A 20,299-nucleotide genomic window follows, 5' to 3' on the forward strand; every position below is an offset into this window, starting at 1 on the left:
GATCTTTGAGTTCATCTCATGAAAAATGGGAGCAAAAACAAAAGTGTTGCGTTTATATTTTTGTTCAGTGTATATCACGATATATCTTGCTAATGCAACATAAAACATAGGCTCATTGATCTGTATCCATATCGCCCACGCTTATCCTGGCGCATATTGGTATCAGCATTTGGTAAAGGTATGTATTTGTTAAAAAAAGCATCAGTGAGTCTTTTCTGCCGATATGACACTGGAGGTATGAGGTGGAGCTGTTAGCCATGATTGCAAAACATTTGATTATTTAGAAAAAAAGGTTGCTTTTTCAGACCAGCTGAAAAATGGACAGTTTTTTCTAAAAATAACAATAACTGGAATGTACCTGTCCATCCCTTGCTCTGCCATTGGGAGGATCTGACAGCTTATTGCCTGACGGTGTGTGTGTGTGTGTGTGTGTGTGTGTGTGTGTGTGTGTGTGTGTGTGTGTGTGTGTGTGTGTGTGTGTGTGTGTGTGTGTGTGTGTGTGTGTGTGTGTGTGTCGATACAGACAAAAGCCATATGGATGTTTAAGGCATCTGTCAGTCAGTATGAAGAGGATTACACTTTAAGTCTCTCCTCATCCTCAGTGGATCCATTACTCTCAGCACATGTAGAGTGGGAGAGATTCCTATCAACCCCCACCCAGCTGAACCCCCAGTTCCTCAATCTGTCTTCTTGATGCCCAGTCGACAGGGACGTCTCTATTGCTGTGAGTGAAATGGTCAACAAGATAAGAGCTTTATTCCCTTTTTTACTAACAAAGTAAATGTGTCTTCATCACTAACTGCTACCATTGTCATTGGGAAGCTCTGGGGGGGGCGCTTGCTTCTGTCCCAGCTCAGCGAGGGACGTCTCCAGCTGCTGGATCAGAACCCGCTTCTTAAACCTGCCAGAGAGGACAAGGGAGTTAGAAAACAAGCAGGAAACAAAGGGAGCACACTTACAGAGGAGATTCATTGAACCTGCTTCAAGGACAATACATATCGCACTGGTACATGTCAAAATGATGAACCTGCAAGTGACAGGATTATTTTGATAATCTAAATGGACAATTTGCCATCTGTAAGTAGATGTCCAATAATGGTTGATGGCTAATATAGTCAATTGAGGCAAAACATTCATTTGTTAGTGTTGTATTGAGCAAAATAGCTGATTTCTCCTGCTTGCAGTTGGTAGTGCCTACATGTACCAGAATGCATTGCATGCAAGTTTCAGATGCCCATCTCCGACAAAAGTAGCTGAATATCTGACATAACATCCTATGCCCTAAGCTTGCATTCATTTTGCAATAGAAGTAAACGGAACAAGGAAGTTCTGGGTTGTTTTTCAAGGTTTATTTTTGTATTTACACAATGAATTTATGCATGGCACTCCCTGGCTACCCAATGAAACCGAAGCTGAAATAGCCTGAATATCTTACTTGCACCAAACTAAGTCAACACGAAGCATTCTGCTTTCTAGGGCAATGTAGCGCACACTCAATGTATTGCTTCAATCAACTTCCGTTACCATCAACTCTTATTGGACATCCATATAAAACAGGGGTGTCCAAACCTTTTTCACCGAGGGCCACATACAGAAAGATAAACGAAGGGCTGGGCCACTTATCGAGGTGAGGTATATTTCCTCGTAAGTTAAGTAATAAGTTAGCAGAATGTAGGTAAATTAGGCTTGATACATGAGTATGCTTTAAGATAAAAACAGCCTACATCACAGCTCTCTATGGGGTTTCATTTATCTCGTTAGCAGCTCAACCCTTAAAACCGAAGCCTCAGAGTGATTATAATAAGATTAAATATTAAGGGTCTATTTAAAGATTGTTATGTAAATAAGTTACTGGGCTTTTTAACACATGAATACTACTGTGTAATATATTTGTACATATATATTTAAGAAGTACAATATAAGAAAACCACAATTTTTATTTGTGGGCCATATTTCATTACACTTTTTTAACTTGCTGAGGGCCGATTCAAAATGTAGTTTGGACACCCCTGATATAAAAAGGTGGCAACATTTTTCATTCATCTAATTGACTCTCCCGTATACTACTAATTCTAAAATGAGTTAATGTGTCTTACCTGACGGCCTCTCTGATAGCGTGTTGGATGAAGTACTTCTGAACATCCACTGGTCCTTTCACCTGCTGCAGTAGACCGAGTATTGATTCATGGTCTGAGAAAGAAAAACACAGAGCAGTGAAGAGCTGCCCACTATGACCCCCACGTTATCAGATTACAGTGATCTTAATGTGATGCTGCGCTGCTCACACTCACTTCTCCCAGGTTTGCGGACCTCCTTGATGATCTGACTCTTCAGCTCCGCCTGGCTGCCGTCCAGCGGGGCGATGAAGATGGGCTCCAGCGTCTCGGGGTCCGCTTCAGGGTCCTCTTCAGGGTCCTCCATCTGGCTCTGGGGGCTCAGTCGGTCACAGTTGAGTCTCTCCACCTCCTCATCTAGACTGTCTTCCTCTAGTCTGTCCTCTAGTCTGTCCTCTAGTCTGCCCTCTAGTCTGTCTTCTAGTCTGCCCTCTAGTCTGCCCTCTAGTCTGCCCTCTAGTCTGTCCTCTAGTCTGCCCTCTAGTCTGTCCTCTAGTCTGCCCTCTAGTCTGTCCTCTAGTCTGTCCTTTAGTCTGTCCTCTAGTCTGTCCTCTAGTCTATCCTCCATCATGTCTACGTCCTCCGTCTCGTCTGCTGCCCCCGGCTCCGTCTTCTCCTCGAGGCTCAGTGGAGACGAAGGGGTCTCAGCTTCAGCGTCCACCTCGACGGGCCAGATCCCCCCCGACTCTGGCTCCCCGTCACCGTTACTCTCAGCGACCAACATGCTGTTGTCATCCTCTCCTACAGGGGTAACACATGTGTGAGTGGTGCAGGAATGAGTTCTGAAACTAGGGAATGAGCTAGCATTTTGGCCCTTCTAGTCCATTGTCTTGAAGTCAATGTTTTTTGTTTATCTTTTGGATAAAAATAAGATCTGTGGTTAACACAAGCTTACAAAATGTCCACGTTTTGTTGGAGACAACACGAAGCTCCTATGAGTCATGATAATGCTAACGAGTGGCTAAATGAAACCACTAAACGTAATCACGCAGAACATTAGCCACCTTTAGCTTAGCGGTGGTATTTCATGTGACATGATGTAGCTTGCTTATAGCGTTATAGCTGTAGCGTTAGCTTTTTACTTTTATACAAGTGGTGTTAATATGTGGAGATTATCCTGCTGAACAAAAAGTGTAAGTATCATTAATGTGAGTTTGCTACAAAGTATATTTTCTTCAATAATCTAAAATCCCATCGTTCTGTGTCGCGGGAGCCCTTGCGATGCTTTCGGCGATGCTTTCGGGCGATGCTTTCGGGTCTAAAATATAGTCTCATGTACATCTCACCTTTGTGCAGTGGGATGGGTTTTATGAGGTTCTGCTGCCCTTGAACAGCAGCAGGACTCTTCCCTGCCGGCACGTGGTTGTTGTTCACTGGTGGAGTTTGCGGTCGCCGCAGTAACGGGGACATGCTCCGCCTCCTCTTCATCGTCGTACTCGAGTTGGAATCGTTGGAATTTCCTCTTTTCTTGCTTTGAGGGCCCGCAACAAACTCATCTGCCTCGTCGATCATCATCCCCTGGGATAAACATGCAGGAAAACAAACAAAAAAGTAAGAAGGGATTAAATATTTAATGAATATACACCTTATGGTAAGAAGTTTGAGGCAGTATTTTGCAGTGATGTATTTGTACCTTCTTGTCCTGCTTGAAAGGATTCCCGAATGTGTGCAGGCGCTTAGGTTGGTCGGGGTCGATCTCTCTCAGAGGAGACGGCATCATTTTGAGATATTCCTGATAGTTTCCCATCTGAGCCACCGGGATACTGTGCAGATAGTCTGACAACCACAGGAAGTATTATTAGTACTAACTTAGTACTGTATATGCGATATTTATAAATTGGGGTTAATATCATTTCAATTGACGAAGCAACTGCATTGCAAAGCCACCTATGAATATTTTAAGATTGCAATTCATTGTAGGATTGTACACTTTATCACAAGAAAATTATGAAACAAACACCATTTATTTCAGATATATAAAATATTTCATTGCTGCAAATAAGAATCAAAACATGATTGCAGTTGGTTTCACAATATACATCTGTTAATGCATTCAGTAATTATTTAAAAAATGAGCCGATAACCAGCTATTTGAGGATTCTTGATTGCAATGTCACAAAAAACGATTCCCTCTGCTTATGTGTTAGCATTTTTCAGACTTTAAAATATTTGATTTCAAACCAGATAAGGCCATGTTTTTAGGTTGATAAATTCAATGCATTTTAAGATTTGTAATTATCGTTGGGAACCCTGCTTTCCAGTGTGATTACCTTCGTCTTGCCCTCGGATCAGTTTTTGCGACGTCCGCAGCAAGTTGGAGCGCATCCTCGTGAGTTGATCCAGAAGATTCCGCCTCGGGATGTCGTACGCATTTCGATAAGCTTGAGGTTTGAGATCCTGTGAACACATCAGCATATCTCGTCAGAAAAAAAACTCCAGCAAACACTGGACTTGGCCCCCAACGCTAAGTGGTGCATTTAAAAAACCCTACCTTGTTGAGCAGGGCGATCTGGAAGCCAGCGAACTCTTTGAAGTTCATGTCGGCCAGGCGCAGCGGGCCCTCCCCGGTGATGCCCTGCAGCAGCTGCTGGAAGTCCCGCTGGTGGGCCAGAGAGAGCGTAGTGGAGTGGTTCTTCACCTTGATGCCCGTTTCCTGGGGAGCCTTCTTCCCCACAGACACGATGAGACGATCTGATTCCATCTTTGCCTTTGGACCAACAAAACAGGAACATTTCTTAGAGCAGGAACACACCAAAGCATGCTGGGGTTCACCTTCCTATGTTGATTCTTCTTCATGGATTATCTGTACCTTGACTACATGTACCTTATTGATCCCAAACTGGGAAATTCATTTTGTAAAAGCAGCAGCTGGTTAACATGGGATTGCACATGTTTAGTGCTGCATATTTTGGAAGAAATAGCTATCTGCGTTTATTTTTTACTGCCTTTGCAATTGCGCTATAATTCACGATATTGGAGGGATTGATCATATTGCATCATTATTTTGATCATCATTGAAAAATATATGAAAATGATCGGGGTGTGATTTTTTAAGAGAGTCTGTACGGAAAAAGATATTGGTTAATTCTGTAGAGTTAAAAGTTAAAATTGCGATTTCGATAACATTTTGATTACTTGTGTAGCCCTACATTTGTTTAAAAATAAAATAAATAGTAAGTATATACATTTCCACCTTATATATATAGAATACAACATAATAGACCAAGCTACTACTAATAAAATATGACCGTAGGATACTTTATTTATTATATATAAATACTTTATGTATAAACTAGTAATTAAACTTCGAATTTTAATATTTACACATGTATTTATATACTATACATAATGAACAACTCAAAGTGTGTACCTGCTGGCTGAGCTTCTTCAGGTAAGAGATGACACTGTAACTCAGGCCGCAGTCCATAGTGTCTGCAATGAGATTAGGGGCACCCATCATCCTCAGCGCCTTCTTTAAGGGCTGTCAGAAGATAGCAAGAGGACATTATGGTTAGTTAGAACAATACAAATCCATGCAGTGCACTGTTACTGAAGGCAGTGTAGGTGGTTTACCAAGAGGAAGTATGGAGGCATTGTTTTCAGGTACATCTCGAACGACTGTCTCCACTTCAGGTTTGGTTTTAGTTTGTGCACTTTGAATAAATCATCTGGAAGGAGACACAAAGGAGGAGTCAGCCATCCACCTGCACATCCTGCTGCTGTACACTCATCAGCTCAAAACACTCACTACCATTACTCCCAAAATAATATTACACAACCTTATGTTAATTGTTGCTTCTAATTTTGACTTTCATTAGTTCAGTTAACCAAAATATGCATTTCTTGAATAAAAACAGACTTTTATGGTTTTTGGTAAAAATACAAATAAATGATTATAAAGGGCTATAGTCAACTGGAATCTGTACATTGCTTGCATTACATTTATTGTTCTCTTTATTTTAATGTTGTTGGTATGTTAGTATTATTGCAGCCCCTGTGCATTGCTTTGTATGTGACATTCCCCCCTTCTTTTTTTGATATATTAAAGAAAAGTATTTTTATCATAAAGTGAGTTGTTATTTTACCATAAAACTCTTTTGACAGTTGGATAACTCACAAGAGGGCAAATGTTTTTATAAGCTATGCACATTATTATTTAGGAATAATAATTTATGAGTGTAGCTGTTGTTAGACTATATATGTTAGTGTTTATAGCTAAAGATGAGTGTGTTAAAAAGGTTTCAGATGAAGAAATGACCCAGAAAGAAATGGCTAAATGTAAAATAAGCTCAGACCTAGTGACCTAGAAGTTTTGAGGCCACTTTAGAGGAGCTGTTTGCGGCCGTGTGTCTTACCGAGCAGGGGGAGCAGCACGGGGTAGTTGAACGGCATGACGAACAGGTTCACACAGGTGAGAGTGGTGCTGGCTTTGAGGTAGCCGAAAGGCTGTCCCATCTCACTGGGCTTCCCGCTGCTGCTAACAAACACCTGAGGAGACAAAGGAAAATATGAAATACCGTTTTTGTTATTGGGTTTTCTATATTTAACTTGTCCAAACTTCGTAAGTAGAACTGCAACGATTTGTAGGCTGATTAACTAGAGGATCGACAGATAATAGCCACCAACTATTTAGATAAACAATTCATCATTAAAGTAATTTTTCATGCAAAAATGGCAGAAAATTATGTTTTCAGCCTCTGAAATAGAGATTGCCTGCTTTTATCTGTTATATCATATTAAACTGAATGTGTTTGGGAAAAAAACACATTTAAAGACAACAAGCTAAGATGGACATTTTTCACTATTTTGTATTTTTTACATTTTGTAGACCAAGTTATCTAAAAAGAAAAAATGCATATAAATCAATAATTAAAGTAATCTGGTATTTGCAGCCCTATCAATAAGTGAGGCTCAATCACAAATTCAAAACTACCAAAAGGTGGAAATATATGATAAATAAAGCGAGAAACCTCATTGTTTCCAGTTTTGAGAAAAGTCCCGAAGGCATAAGCGCAGATAGTGGAAAACAAGCTGATTGTTAGTGAGTGTGAACATCTGCCATACCTGCCAGCACATGTGAGGAGACTTCCTCTCCAGGATGAACTGGGTGAGGGGGGAGGGCTCCAGCTCGTACTTGTCAAAGGGAAGCTTGTCGATCACCATGGGCTCGCAGTCCACACAGGAGAACCGCACCACAGGATGGGCAGAGCGGGGGGGCTGCGGGCAGGGGATGAGTTAATTGAAGAAGTCGTCAAACATAACATCATTATCTGAGGAATGGACTCTGTGTGGTGTCTTTGTAAAAGCATCAGATAATTAGGATCACAGGGTGAGTTTGGACTGATGAGCAAGACACTTGTTTATATTTGCTGAACGAAGACGAAAACGTGCTTTTTAAATCCCCAATTTTAGCCGTGTTGTTATTTGACATGACATCCCACACAAAGGGTCCGAACACACAAACACACACTTAGGGACCTCTCTAGCCACACTCAACACTCGGTCTGATTGTCACTTGAACCAGCAACCCTCCAGTTCCCAAGTCACTACAAACTGAGCTACTGCCGCAAAGTCAGTAAGTTATGACTAATATTAGGCAGAGAGGTGAGGGCCTAAGATATTCTAAAAAATAATATTTAATTAATTTTTTTTTAAATATTATTTTTTATATTTTTTTGTTGTTACATTTTTCATTAGTTTTACCAAAATAACTTGATTTAATTGTATTTAAAATAACATTTCCGAAGAAATAAATCCTTCGAATCTGCCTGTTCAGTTTATGTTGGAATGTGAAGGGTTAAATGCCGTCTCTGCGAGTTATGTGAAGACGGGAGAGCTTGGTCCCTCTCTACATTCACAGAGGGCCAGCTATAGTAACTCAACGAGAGAGTAATGTCAAATGACAGCACAATTAACCAATCATATCTTCCCTCTAAATGGGCGGGCTTTATTTTTCGCGGACTTTATGACAAGTTCCGCCCGCTGTGAAGTTTATGCATGTGTAGAGTGGCGAAGTCACGCCCATCTACTAAGTAATAATAAGGTCCCCATTATTTCTGAAAAAGTATGTATTGAAATTAAAAAATTAAAAAATAATGTCCATGTCAAAAAAGTCACAGTTTGTCGTAAAACTGTTGAAATATAAGACTATGAAAAATACGCAACTAGAAAGACTACAAATCCCAGTCCCGCATGCTGGCTCTTACGGAACCGACTAACTCCCCTTGTGTGTAGGTACAGCTCTCAACATGCCAGACTTGGAGTGATTTTCACCTCTTTTAATACTTTTCACCTCATTCTGAAAGAAAGAAGTGAAATGTGCCAACGTGACGGCCGTCTTGGTGTGTCCTGTGAGACGGGAGATGTAGTTCATTGAGCGTTTCACACACAAAAATGTGTTACTTCACAGTTTTACGACACTTTTTTTTTTTTGACTTACAAAATGATCTTTTAAATTGACAAACATCATATGTGTAATTCGTTGCACAAATCAAACGGGATCGAAAGATAATCTTTCTCTCTCCATTGACTTCAATACATGATTTTCCCGAAATAAGGTCCCATGGAGGTCCCCCGAGAGGGGAGGGACTTCGCCACTCTATAAGGTGGTGCAGTGACGTGTCCTAAAACCCGGAAGTAAGCCGCGCTCGGATTCCCTCGACACAAAAGAGCAATGGGATTTCTCCATAGGATTTTGGAAAATAGCTGGAAATAAGGTCTGTGGAACGAACCTGTTAGATAAATGCACGTTTTGTTCAGCCGGATAATATCCACATGTCTACCCTACTTTTATTGTTTTCAAATCATAAATCTAATCGATAGATCTATGATTAGCATAAGTTCGTTCATGATGGCTCACTTCAGTGATAGTGATGACATCGTTGCAAAATTATTAACCGAGTCATTTTCAAGATTGTGTTACAATGATAAACTGGAGCATCCAAAAGGACAGGAGGATGGACTTTGTGTTTGAGTGATTTGATCATCAGAGGTAGGTCATTTTCAATGTGGGCCGCCGTGCCGACTTAATTCATTAGTTACTTGGCTGTGGGTGCCCTGTCATGATAGGTGTTTAGATAAATGGTGTTGTTCTGTGTGGTAGAGGGTCGCTGTCATTGATGCGTTTTGCACCCCGGGCCGCTGTTTTGATATTCCGCTGAAGTCTACGGTGTGACGTAATAACTCTTCTTTTTTTCCGAGGGAAGGGGGGGGGGGGGGTCAGAGGGCCTCGGTACAAAAGACACGGCTCGCCACTGGTATTAACACAGAGGTTACCTGCAGATGAAAACAGTGAAGTGGGTGCAAACATTTTATTTTTAAGCATCTCTCTGCTCACCAGGTTGGGAGAGTTCTGGTCGGGCCAGAAGGACTCTGGGATGGGCCAGTGCCCGACCGGGACCCCCGTCTTGGGGTTTGGTCTCACGTAGATGAGTTTGTGGCAGCTGTGCCACGGCTGAGCGCTGAAGGAAGACACGGGACGACTTGGCTCTGCGGAGTTCTCTTTAAATACAAAAACATATATCATATAAGGGAGAATACATTTCTCTAACAAATAATGCAAACAGTTGTTCTGAATTGGAGAACAAGCCCTGATATCCATAAGTCCGTTTTTGGTTTTAGAGGAAATAACAGGTTCGGACTTTTTCTTGAAGAACAAAGTATATCTGTGTTCTTGCCTATCGTTCCCATGAATGTGAATACGCTCTAATCACTTCCAAAATGTTTTCTAAACCTCTGATGTACCTTACAGTACATTTTTTGTTCAAATGTTTTTTTTTAAGCAAGAACATATAACTCTTCTTCTACCAGTAAAATAATGTGTGACTCGTTATCTCACAACATTTCTTCCCCTAGCCATATTTGTATACTCCTCTATGTTTGGTTGGTGTAGAACATGCATTCAGTTCTCCTTTTAGTGGTGAACTGCACTGTGGGGATAGAAGATAAGAAGATTCTCTTCTGCTTTCACCTTTCTCCCCACGGTGTCTTCGCTCTAACCTTAAAATGTGATGAAACTCTTGTTTTATGCACTTGCCTGGAAACGTTTCTGTTCATCAAAATGTCACGACTGCTTCTGTGTTCACTGTTCTTCATATACATATGTTTGTATGTAGAGCTGTAATTCATGTATCTTTATTTATTGTGATTATAATGTCATCACATTGTTATTGTTGTGGTGATATAAATGTGATGATAGTGCCTTTAACACAGGCCTCCCTTTGAGTGCTGCAGTCGGGAGAAACGTTTTTTTTTTTAACCATAATGTTTTTTTTAATGCTTTTGGAAGACAGTATGAATTGAATTGAGGATATATTGTTTGATGAAAGATGTTGTGAAGGTTTGTATTAATATTCACACAAAAGCTTTGAAGTCTTTGAATATGTTCTGATCACAGTAGTAAACAGTCCTACGCAGCTACAGTTAGCATCTATTTATATTAGATAGTATAACTCCAATAATTAGCTTTGTCTTTTTCTGCAACTGTGGAGAGATTCTGGTTTAACCCTCCTATTGTCTTGCCAGGTGTGATGGGCACATAAGGGACACACACACACATCTAGAGTGTGTGTGTGTGTGTGTGTGTGTGTGTGTGTGTGTGTGTGTGTGTGTGTGTGTGTGTGTGTGTGTGTGTGTGTGTGTGTGTGTGTGTGTGTGTGTGTGTGTGTGTGTGTGTGTATGGGGGTGTGTGTGTGTGTGTGTGTGTGTGTGTGTGTGTGTGTGTGTGTGTGTGTGTGTGTGTGTGTGTGTGTGTGTGTGTGTGTGTGTGTGTGTGTGTGTGTGTGTGCGTGCGTGTGTGTGTGTTTTATCTGATCCGGATGGTTACCGGGAACACCATGGGTGTTACAAAGTTGACTAAATCATCCAGAATGCAATGAAAGTGGTGATCAGCAATTTCATATGTTCAAATGTCTACTGTGAAGGATATCATAGAGCCTTAATGCAATCGAATGTAAAACAAAAAAGTTATGATTGATGAAAGTAGTAAATCGGTCAGATTTAGGAGGGTTAAAAAAGAATGACATGCAAAAAAGAAAAGGTTGCGCAGCCTTCAAATGTTGGTTTAGAATTTGAATGTCAACCAGAAATATTTGTTTATTCATAACAATGTTAAGAGGGTAATTCAGAGTTGAAGTGGTTGCGTCCTTTCAGTGTTTTACTCACCTTCACCAATGAGAGGCGGATCCGGCCCTGTCTTCTCAAAGTTAATGACGACACCACTTTGAACCTTTTGGACCAGAGACTCCAGACACTGGTTCAACATCCTCTGAGTCCGCACACAGTACGACCGCCCTGAGGGACACAGCAGGAACAATCATGAGAATCAGAATGCCTTTATCCTGGGGGGAATTGGGTTTTGTGTTAGTTGCTGCATTTTAGAATAAAATATACAAATATAAAGAAATAAAGTCAAAACAAATGGAATTAAATATAAACATAAAAGGTTAAAGCGAAAATGTTAAATAAAAGATCAAACAAAAATAGAATAGAACATATTTATTAAAGAAGAAATAAGTAATAGTAAAAATGTGCAATAAAAAGATGAATAAAAAACCATATGAAGATAGAGTAAAAATGTGCACATCCTTCAATATAAAACAACAATAGTATGTCTATGCTAGCAAAAATGAAGTCTGGTATCCAAAAATGCGTTGAACAAATATTGCTTTAATGAGGTGTTGCCCATACCCATGTGACCCAACTGATCCCGCCCATATTTGATGCAGATATAAACAAAGAACAATGCCAACATTTAAACATTTAAAAAACCCAATAAATCATACGTCAGAAATCCCAACTCTGACATTCCTGGCTCCTTCAGTAAGTCAAAATGTGTATTTTACAATATTAGTTTTTTTTGCGATATTTGTCAATAAGTATTAATATAGACACTAATGACGAATTGCACAGTTAAAGAAGGTGTTTAGCTAATAATGAATTATGAGTGTAAAAGAATAACCCTAATCTGAAACTAACTGCTGGTGGGAAATACAGGACAGATGTTAGGGTGAGTAGGAGAAAGGCGAACCTCCGGTGACTTCACACATCTGGGTGATGGCGGACTCGTCTGTGGGGACGCTGCCGAGCTGCTCCGTGTCCGGTGTGGACGCTCCTGGCAGCCGCAGCACCAACGCAAACAGACGCTGGTCCCAGCGGAAGGGCTCCTTGGTCAGCTCGCTGCCCGCCAGCGGAGAGTTCAGAGGCAGGTGCAGCTGCAGGGGCGGGGGAGGAGGAAGATGGAGAGGAGTTAACTGGGATAAGATGGGAGGGATAACGACATCTGCAGAAGAATGGGCAACATAGAGTGGTGCAGGGATTGTGTGTTTTTGTTGGCAGACCTGGAAGCTACCATTGGTCTCTTTTATAGAAGATGAAGCGCAAATGCTAACGTTAGGCTCTTACGGCCCGTCCACACAGCGGCGTGCGTTAAAGCTTGCCGGCGGGCATGTCTGAAACTCGACCAACAACCAATCACATGAATCTCCCGCCCCGGACACACAAGCAGCGGTTTGATTGGCTAGAGCTTGTACTGGCATATGATTCGATTGGCTGACGCTTCTGCCGAGGCTTCAAAAGTTGAACATTGCTCAACTTTTGCAGCGAGCCACGCCAGCAAAGCTCCGCTTCGCTTCCCGCAATGCAGTTGTTGGCGAAAAGTGACGTCACCCCATTCAAAATGAATGGTGACGCTTTCAACGCACGCTGCTGTGTGGACGGGCCGTAAATGAACTACATTATGGCCCACTGACTTCACCTCATCGCCACTAAGCGAATGGCAAACTTGTGTTCGGGGCGATGAAATGCCATTTTGTAAAAATGTGTAAAACTTTCAACAATGGGGTATTAACTTGCATATTTTATGTTGTAGAACACAACTTTAACATTTATTTGTTCAGGTATTTAAGAAAAAACCCATTCAAAAAAACATTGACTTCAAGGTGAGCAAACCAGAAGGGCTGAAATGCTAAATCATTTCCGTGTTTTAGGACTCATTTCTACACCACTCTGTATGGATGCATCACTGCATGAGGGAGTTTAGTTGAAAACGCTGATGAGGTTGTTTCTTTTTTTACACACTATGATTGTAACTCCCCAGTGTGATGGAGAGACTGTGAAAATGCATATATCAACTGCATTATCAAATTGGAAAGGCAAGATTTCTAGAGAGGAATACATCATATTTTAGAAAAGATTTTCAGTGGCCGGATAGTATGATCTTTTTTTTTCCAACTCATACTTCAAGAATGGCTTAAAAACAGACAAATACTTATTAAATATATTGCTGGTAGTAGTTACAAATGCTCTTAGGGAGGACATTGTTAACGCTGGAGAGCCCAACTTTAAATGCATGGATGGACATTCGGATGAAGAGCAGAACATGAAAACCTTACATTTGAATTATTTGTGCCTGGGATAACTAACTGGGTTGACTGTGCAATAGCTCCCTAACGGCCACATTTTATCTTTGCAAATGTATCAAATAGATCCTAGTTATTAATATGTTTTTATTTTTCTCAGAAATCTTAATAGATAACATGTACAAACAATATTTGAAACTCATTTAAAAATAAATCTGCCAGTGGTCACTGTTATACTACGTTATCACTCGGGTCATTACACAGTCCAAACAAATTGCATTATAAAAGGACATTGTAGCACGCCTGCCTTTGTTTTTGCTCTCACCTCGTCTGGCACCCCAGAGCTGTGTGTAAGCTTGTTCCCATCAGTGATGGTGATGATCACAGATGGCTCGAGGAAGAAGGGGTTACGGCCCTGAGACGGAAACAGTGACATTTTAGGAAATTAGAAACAAGTCCACACAAACAGTGACCCCATTTTTTCTCACTGTCCTGCAATCTTTAATGTTCTGCACTTAGTGTATTCAAACTTTTCCAATCTCCCAAAACATAATATGTAACGGGCCTCTCATGCTGACAGTCATTTGAATATAATACCATAATTAAACAGAGGTCTACTGAAATGGTCTGCAAAGGCTAACATCCCAAAGTTCTCGCCAGATTGGAATCCTTTGTTTACTTCCACGGTGACAACGCTATATGTACCAGGCATGCTGGCTAGCACTCCAAAACATTGTACCTGATAGGCTAAGGGTTTGGACATCTCTAAGTGGTTGACTAATCACAACAGAGCCAGCTAACCAATCAGAGCAGACAGGGCTCTGGTTTCAGACAGAGGGTGAAAAGAGGTGCTGCAGCACAGGCAGTATGAGAAAAAAAAAGAGCTTTTTGAACATTAGAGTATGGAGACATGTCCCAGTAGAGACACTGAATATAAATCTGAACCTGAAAAAGAGCAGAATATGGCCCCTTCAATATGAACCTTTGTTCACTGAAGAGTGCCCTTGAGTTACTAGTTAAGGATAAAGGCATCCAGCGCTGTGCTGTAGAGGTCAGCCTTGACCAATTACACACACACACACACACACACACACACACACACACACACACACACACACACACACACACACACACACACACACACACACACACACACACACACACACACACACACACACACACACACACACACACACACACACACACACATTTAGTAGATGCACACTGACAGATGCACAGAACTTGTGACACTACTCGAGCTTAGTAATCTCTCTCTGGCGTGAAGAAAGCGATGTGTGTGTGAGGAGCTGAGCACAGTGCTAGCTGAGGAAGAGAGGGGATGAAGCTGAAATAAATAGTTCATGTTTTTTTTTCTCAAGGTAAAGAAATGATGCCATCTGTAAGCTTTGCTATATTTTTATATAATTTGTTCATCAAGGGAAAGTCCAATTATACCGTATGTTTTGGCTGTTTATAACTTAATTAAAGTTTGTCTATTTTGTTAATAATAGTTGATGATTGACTATCTTATTATTTTTTATATGTACATATTTAATCTTATTTCTGCAACTAACCTCAAACAGTTTGACTAGTGCACTATTCTATTGCACTGTTTTTATGACTTGTGCTTTTATAGATATATATCATTTGTTGCATTATGGGAAGAACTTGAGACTAAATGTTCATTGCAAAAACGTTGCTGTTACAAAAAAAGCCTTTGAAATAATGTTAATTGAGGATCTGATGATTAACCAATTCCTTAATGAACTAATGGTTTGAGCTTTATTTAAAACAACTGTTAACCCTTAGAAACACAACACTGGAACTAAAGATAGTAATGAGTTATTTTAGTTTTCTCATATAGCAACTGCTGAGAAATACATCAGGTTGCCATGGTAATACCTGTCCGTAGTTGTCGATGCCTGAGACGAGGCGGTTGAGGTTGAGCAGGTCGAAGGCTGTGCGGAGGGCGTGCCCTAACGTGGTGAGGCCGGACGCCTGCAGGTTCTTCAGCTCGCACATGAAGGTGGAGTGGTTCTCCTTCCAGCCCGCCTGAACACACACACACACACACACACACACACACACACACACACACACACACACACACACACACACACACACACACACACACACACACACACACACACACACACACACACACACACACACACACGCACACACACACACACACACACACACACAGAGCTGAACATCAGGCAGAACGACAACTGAAGAGGCCTGCTGCATACAGTACACACGTTAACAGCCACCAAACCAAAATAGATGCACGCCCACAGACACCCACCCGTACACTGTAATTACACAGAAAAACAGAACGAGTTTTGTTCGCTGAGAAACCACAACCTCATTCTTGTGGAGCATGTGACTGCCACCTTTGGTTAGGGGAGTTTAAATCTTAGCAACCAGTTCATTTTGTGCAACATGACATAACAGCAACCATTACATGAGATCAGTTTATGGCAAATCCTGCAAAAGGAAGATATTGTTGTTGAATTGAAGACCCACATTTGCGCTGGATGGTGCTTTTATTTAAAAATGGGTCTAATTTCATACTTGACAAGCATCCAGAAATACATTTCCCACTGCTGCCTGTCCTCTGTGACGGAGAAATACTCCCACAGGAAGATGTGGCTTGGTAGTTTCACCAGCGAGGTCAAGTACCTTACGACAGCATCATGCCTAATCTAAGGATGACCTGCTAGGTGACTACGTCCTCTATCAGGAGAGGGAGGGGGAGGCTCAACACACAGATAGAGATGAAGAGTAAAAGAGAAGTGAAGAAATGACAGTGTGAATGATGGATTTGATTTGGTGGACCCTACACTGAATCACTGGCTTTAATGCGTCAAAGGGAAAGTTTGAATTGGATTTACAAGTTGAATAAAATACATTATTTATATGACATTTGTTGAACAATTTAAAGATTGAGTGGCTCAAAGAATGAATGAATTTGTCTGTTTTAAATTCAAGAGCATGACATTTTGAGAGAATGTTTACATTATGAACGCCTATTATTGAAATGAGGAACCATTTTTCCTGCTAAATGTGAAATATTCTGCTTTTTTGTCACTTATCTTTCCTGCAGTGTGTTATATAGGTGTGTGTGCATGTAAATGGTCTGCAGAGGCCATGGTACCTGTTTTTTTTTCTCCCACACTCCCCCACTGTCTGAAACGTTTATTTCCTTAACATAATGACATCACTATATAACCCTCACACTTCTATTGGCTAGCGCTCCAACACATTTTATGTGATAGGCTAAGGGGCGGGACATCTCTAAGCGGTTGACCAATTACAACAGAGCCGACCAGCTAACCAATCAGCGCAGACGGGGCTCTGGTTTCAGACAGAGGGTGAAAAGAGGTGCTGCAGCACAGGCAGTATGAGAAAAATAAAGAGCTTTCTGAACATTAGAGCATGGAGACATGTCCCAGTAGAGACATGAAATACAAATATGAACCTCCAAATAAGCATCATAGGGCCCCGGTAAGATGTTAGAGAGAAAAGTTATACTGTGCATGTTGTTATAAAAGAGATAAACGTGTTGCTGTTTAAATCAAGTTTTTACGTTAACATTTTTGGGAGGAGTTGAGAATGAAAAAACATGGCGTATATATAATAATAAAGAATGTGACATAGGTTGTGTATCATTCCAAAGGGATGCATTTGAGGGAATTTCTAGAAAATCTTAGTGTTGCATGATGTTAAATTCATATTTTACAGTCATGCCGGCAACATCACGGAGCAGCTTGGGTAAAACTCAAGGTGTAAACGTAAACATGGGTAGTAGAATAATAATATCCCAGACATACACCCTTGTGTAGGCCAGTAAAAATGTAAGGCTTAGCTCTCACTCAATAATTCAGACTAGAGAATATTTCTATCTTCCTCTCACCCAGCCTCCTCTCTCTCCCTCTACATCAACAATGTATTGCCTCTGTAACTGTGCAATCAGAGTAGCCCCATTCAGTATAACCTTGTCCTTTCATCATAATCCTCAGTGTACAGAGCCAGCAGAAACAACAAAGGAGAAGGAGATGAAGACAAAGAGAGGAAGAGCAGGAGGGAGAGGAGTTGAGGACAGACTTTACAACACGGGGATAGCACTTCTAGTTGTTATAGCTACACAAGATTATTTTAGTGAAGCAATGATCTGGTCAAATGCTGCAAGGTCAATGGCAGAGTGAAGTAGGAACAACTCATAACCCCTGTCCTACACATAGGCCCACAGTAGGAGAAAGGCAGGTATATAATAATGTTTTAGTGATGGGGTTAATGAGCAGCTTAATACGTTTTTTAGGAAGTCCATCAAGCGACACAAAACAGTTGTTTAGCTTCCTGCACTGCTTTGATTAACTATAAGCAAGACTGTACATTAGTTAATAACTCAAAACTCTGTGATGAAAGTGCAGTAAATATATTTCAATAACCGTTGATTGTTTATAATTATATTTAAAAAAGGAAGGAACTGCTATCAAAAATAGCTCTGCTTATTTATATGAAGTATGAGTTGCATTTATATCACCATGCAAAATAAAAATGATTATTTCGCACACTGAAGCTCCAATGTTTAAGTCACTTCTCCAATACCCAATACCCTTGCCCATATTTAATTATTCAAACATTCTCTTTTTTCATGTATCCCAAAGCCTGAGCATAATGCAAAATGATATACTTTATTATCATGTAATAAAGGCTGTATTGTAGTAGCATATGTTCTTGTGCAGGCATGGTTTTAATTGAAATCATATTTAAAAGGGATAGAGATATCGAATGAAGTAGGTATTACCAGTACCTTTGGACCTGCATGCAAACGTGTGTGCCATAAGCATAAAGCCTCATCTATCTTCTAAATCTCAAACCATCTACTGCTATTACATGAAGTAATGAATGACTTTCCAGGGTTAGGGTTATGTAATTTAGTCAGGAGGAGACATGTAAACAAAACCAAAAAACTAAGGAGAACGAACTATTATGTACCTGTTGTAAGTATCAATGGGATGGGAGTAAGTAATGCATAATGTGTTTTGAAGATAGTTATACACAAGCTAAGATACTCCTAACACAGACCAGGCACTAAAGCACATCAGGGGCTTAGGGGTTCATGTGGGTACTAAGGATTGTCTTTTATTGGGCATGAAAACCTCAGAGAGATGTGTGCCAGCTCATAAAACAAGTCTATTGATTTCTGGTGAGGATGGCTTTGCTGACATGAAAACCCTTAAATTATTACAGTGATTCACAGTTTGCAAGTCTGGTTGTTTTGCATGTGTGACTATGAGAAGTAAAGTGTTTGTATGCTGGGACATCGTATCGGTATGACAAATAATGAATAATGATAATGTTCTACTAGCGAACTCACATAAAAAAAAACTCATGATGAATGGGGCTTATCAACTTTCAGCCCAGACTGGCCAATGGTAATGCGTGGATGATGCAAGAGGAGGAGTAGAGGGTGATTGGCGGGCTCGTTGACCAATCAAAACATTGTACTTTAAAAAAAGAGCGACGTCATAGGTGATAATCAATCTCTCCGCCTCCATCTCAACGCCCGAGACTTTGCTCAACACAAAAGCAAAATGTCCGCTGGAAAGGTTGGAGGCAGTGCAGCTCCGGGTCTGCGGTTATTTGGAGCAAAAAAATTGCCGTTTTTTCGCCACCGGGAAGCCGCCCACACTGACTACAAACCAGAAGGACAATAAAGTCTCACTGACAGAAAAATACGTTCGACTGGTCAAATGTAAAAACTGTATCAGTTGCTAATTACCTTCACTCCATATGGTGGATCATCGAATGTAACTAGCATGTACCTGTCGCCTCTACTAGCCGGGTCTCGGGCACGCAGCTGTCAAAAAAAGAAAACCAAAACAACATATATTAATTTCGACCGATCTTGCCCAAGGAACCCTATCCACCAAGGGTGCACACTGCTGGAAAAAAATCGGGTAAATCATTCTTTACCTTCATAAAGACCTCAACCGCGCCTTTAGCAACGTCCAGATACGTCGTACCCAAATAAGTGCGCTGATTCATAGAAGCGGACGTGTCTAACAGGAAGAGTAAAATAGGCATTTTTTAAATGTAAAGCCGCGGTTGTATGCTTTTCTAAAATTACTGTTATCCACATGTGCCCTATCGTGCGGCCAAACAGTTCACACATGTGTGTATATTTGTTATAATAAGCCCCCCCTCCTGAAGAGGGCCGTTGCCTCCGCTCCCTCTCTATCTGCCTTTCTAGAGCTCTGTCTCGGCTCGCGCTGTTCAACTTCTCCTCCTAACCGAAAGGAACACCCCGCTCTGTCCGCTGCCACGCCATTGGCTGAGCCGGATTCTACTGACCACGCCCCCTACAATATATAAATATATAACGAGGTCGAGATGGCGGGTGTGTCGGGTGTGTGTGTACAGTACATCCGCCGACCGTTTCAATTGTGTGTATGCTAAACGGGTGGGTATTACAAATCATCGTCCGTGCCTCTGAAGTGTATTTGAATAAAATGTGATTCTTAGCACAAATAGCCCATATATTCTGTCTTGAAACCAGTCAACTGATAACGTTGTAGCTGTATATCGCATTCATAGACCTACAATGTCTTGAAATGTCATGCCAATTCCCTTGTATCCCGCCCCCAACACGCATGCACGCACATACACATACATGGACACACACGCACACACACACACACACACACACACAACTTCTCTCTCTCTAACTCTCTCTCTTCTCTTGCTGCGTTCAAGGACCCTAAAAATATGCGTCTTTCCGACTCTTAACACACCATAACAAGAACACGTGCAGTTACA

The 20,299-nt window shown here is 41.0% G+C and overlaps 1 protein-coding gene across 2 annotated transcripts; it reads right to left on the reverse strand.

Moving 5' to 3' along the window:
- Window positions 1-20,091, reverse strand: ints6l (integrator complex subunit 6 like). 2 transcript variants are annotated; one of them, XM_071204662.1, is made up of 20 exons: window positions 19,457-19,469; window positions 19,263-19,340; window positions 18,858-19,175; window positions 15,374-15,523; window positions 13,797-13,886; window positions 12,142-12,325; window positions 11,277-11,405; window positions 9,451-9,614; window positions 7,179-7,331; window positions 6,470-6,602; window positions 5,688-5,782; window positions 5,485-5,595; window positions 4,606-4,821; window positions 4,385-4,511; window positions 3,748-3,890; window positions 3,401-3,632; window positions 2,292-2,855; window positions 2,097-2,190; window positions 807-901; window positions 1-722 (listed from the first exon to the last, which is right to left on the reverse strand). In XM_071204662.1, the coding sequence occupies exons 4-20, from the start codon at window positions 15,491-15,493 to the stop codon at window positions 574-576; spliced, it is 2,799 nt and encodes a 932-aa protein (XP_071060763.1). In that variant the 5' UTR covers window positions 15,494-15,523; window positions 18,858-19,175; window positions 19,263-19,340; window positions 19,457-19,469; the 3' UTR covers window positions 1-573. The 2 variants fall into 2 exon arrangements, with proteins under 2 accessions (XP_071060763.1, XP_071060762.1); XM_071204661.1 differs by lacking the exon at window positions 18,858-19,175 and having other exon boundaries at window positions 19,457-20,091.
- Between the last annotated feature and the right edge of the window lie 208 nt (window positions 20,092-20,299).

This window comes from Pseudochaenichthys georgianus, chromosome 10, assembly GCF_902827115.2.
Source record: "Pseudochaenichthys georgianus chromosome 10, fPseGeo1.2, whole genome shotgun sequence".
In the NCBI taxonomy this organism is placed as follows: Eukaryota; Metazoa; Chordata; class Actinopteri; order Perciformes; family Channichthyidae; genus Pseudochaenichthys; species Pseudochaenichthys georgianus.

Bases quoted from the DNA above. Each gene is read 5' to 3' on its own strand.
- ints6l (XM_071204661.1), bottom strand. From the start codon at position 19,567: ATGCCTATTTTACTCTTCCTGTTAGACACGTCCGCTTCTATGAATCAG. The intron at 11,406-12,141 runs GTTCGCCTTTCT...TGTGTCCCTCAG, and splicing joins GATGTGTGAAGTCACCGGAG to GGCGGTCGTACTGTGTGCGG. The intron at 7,332-9,450 runs GTGAGCAGAGAG...CCCTGCCCGCAG, and splicing joins ACCAGAACTCTCCCAACCTG to CCCCCCCGCTCTGCCCATCC.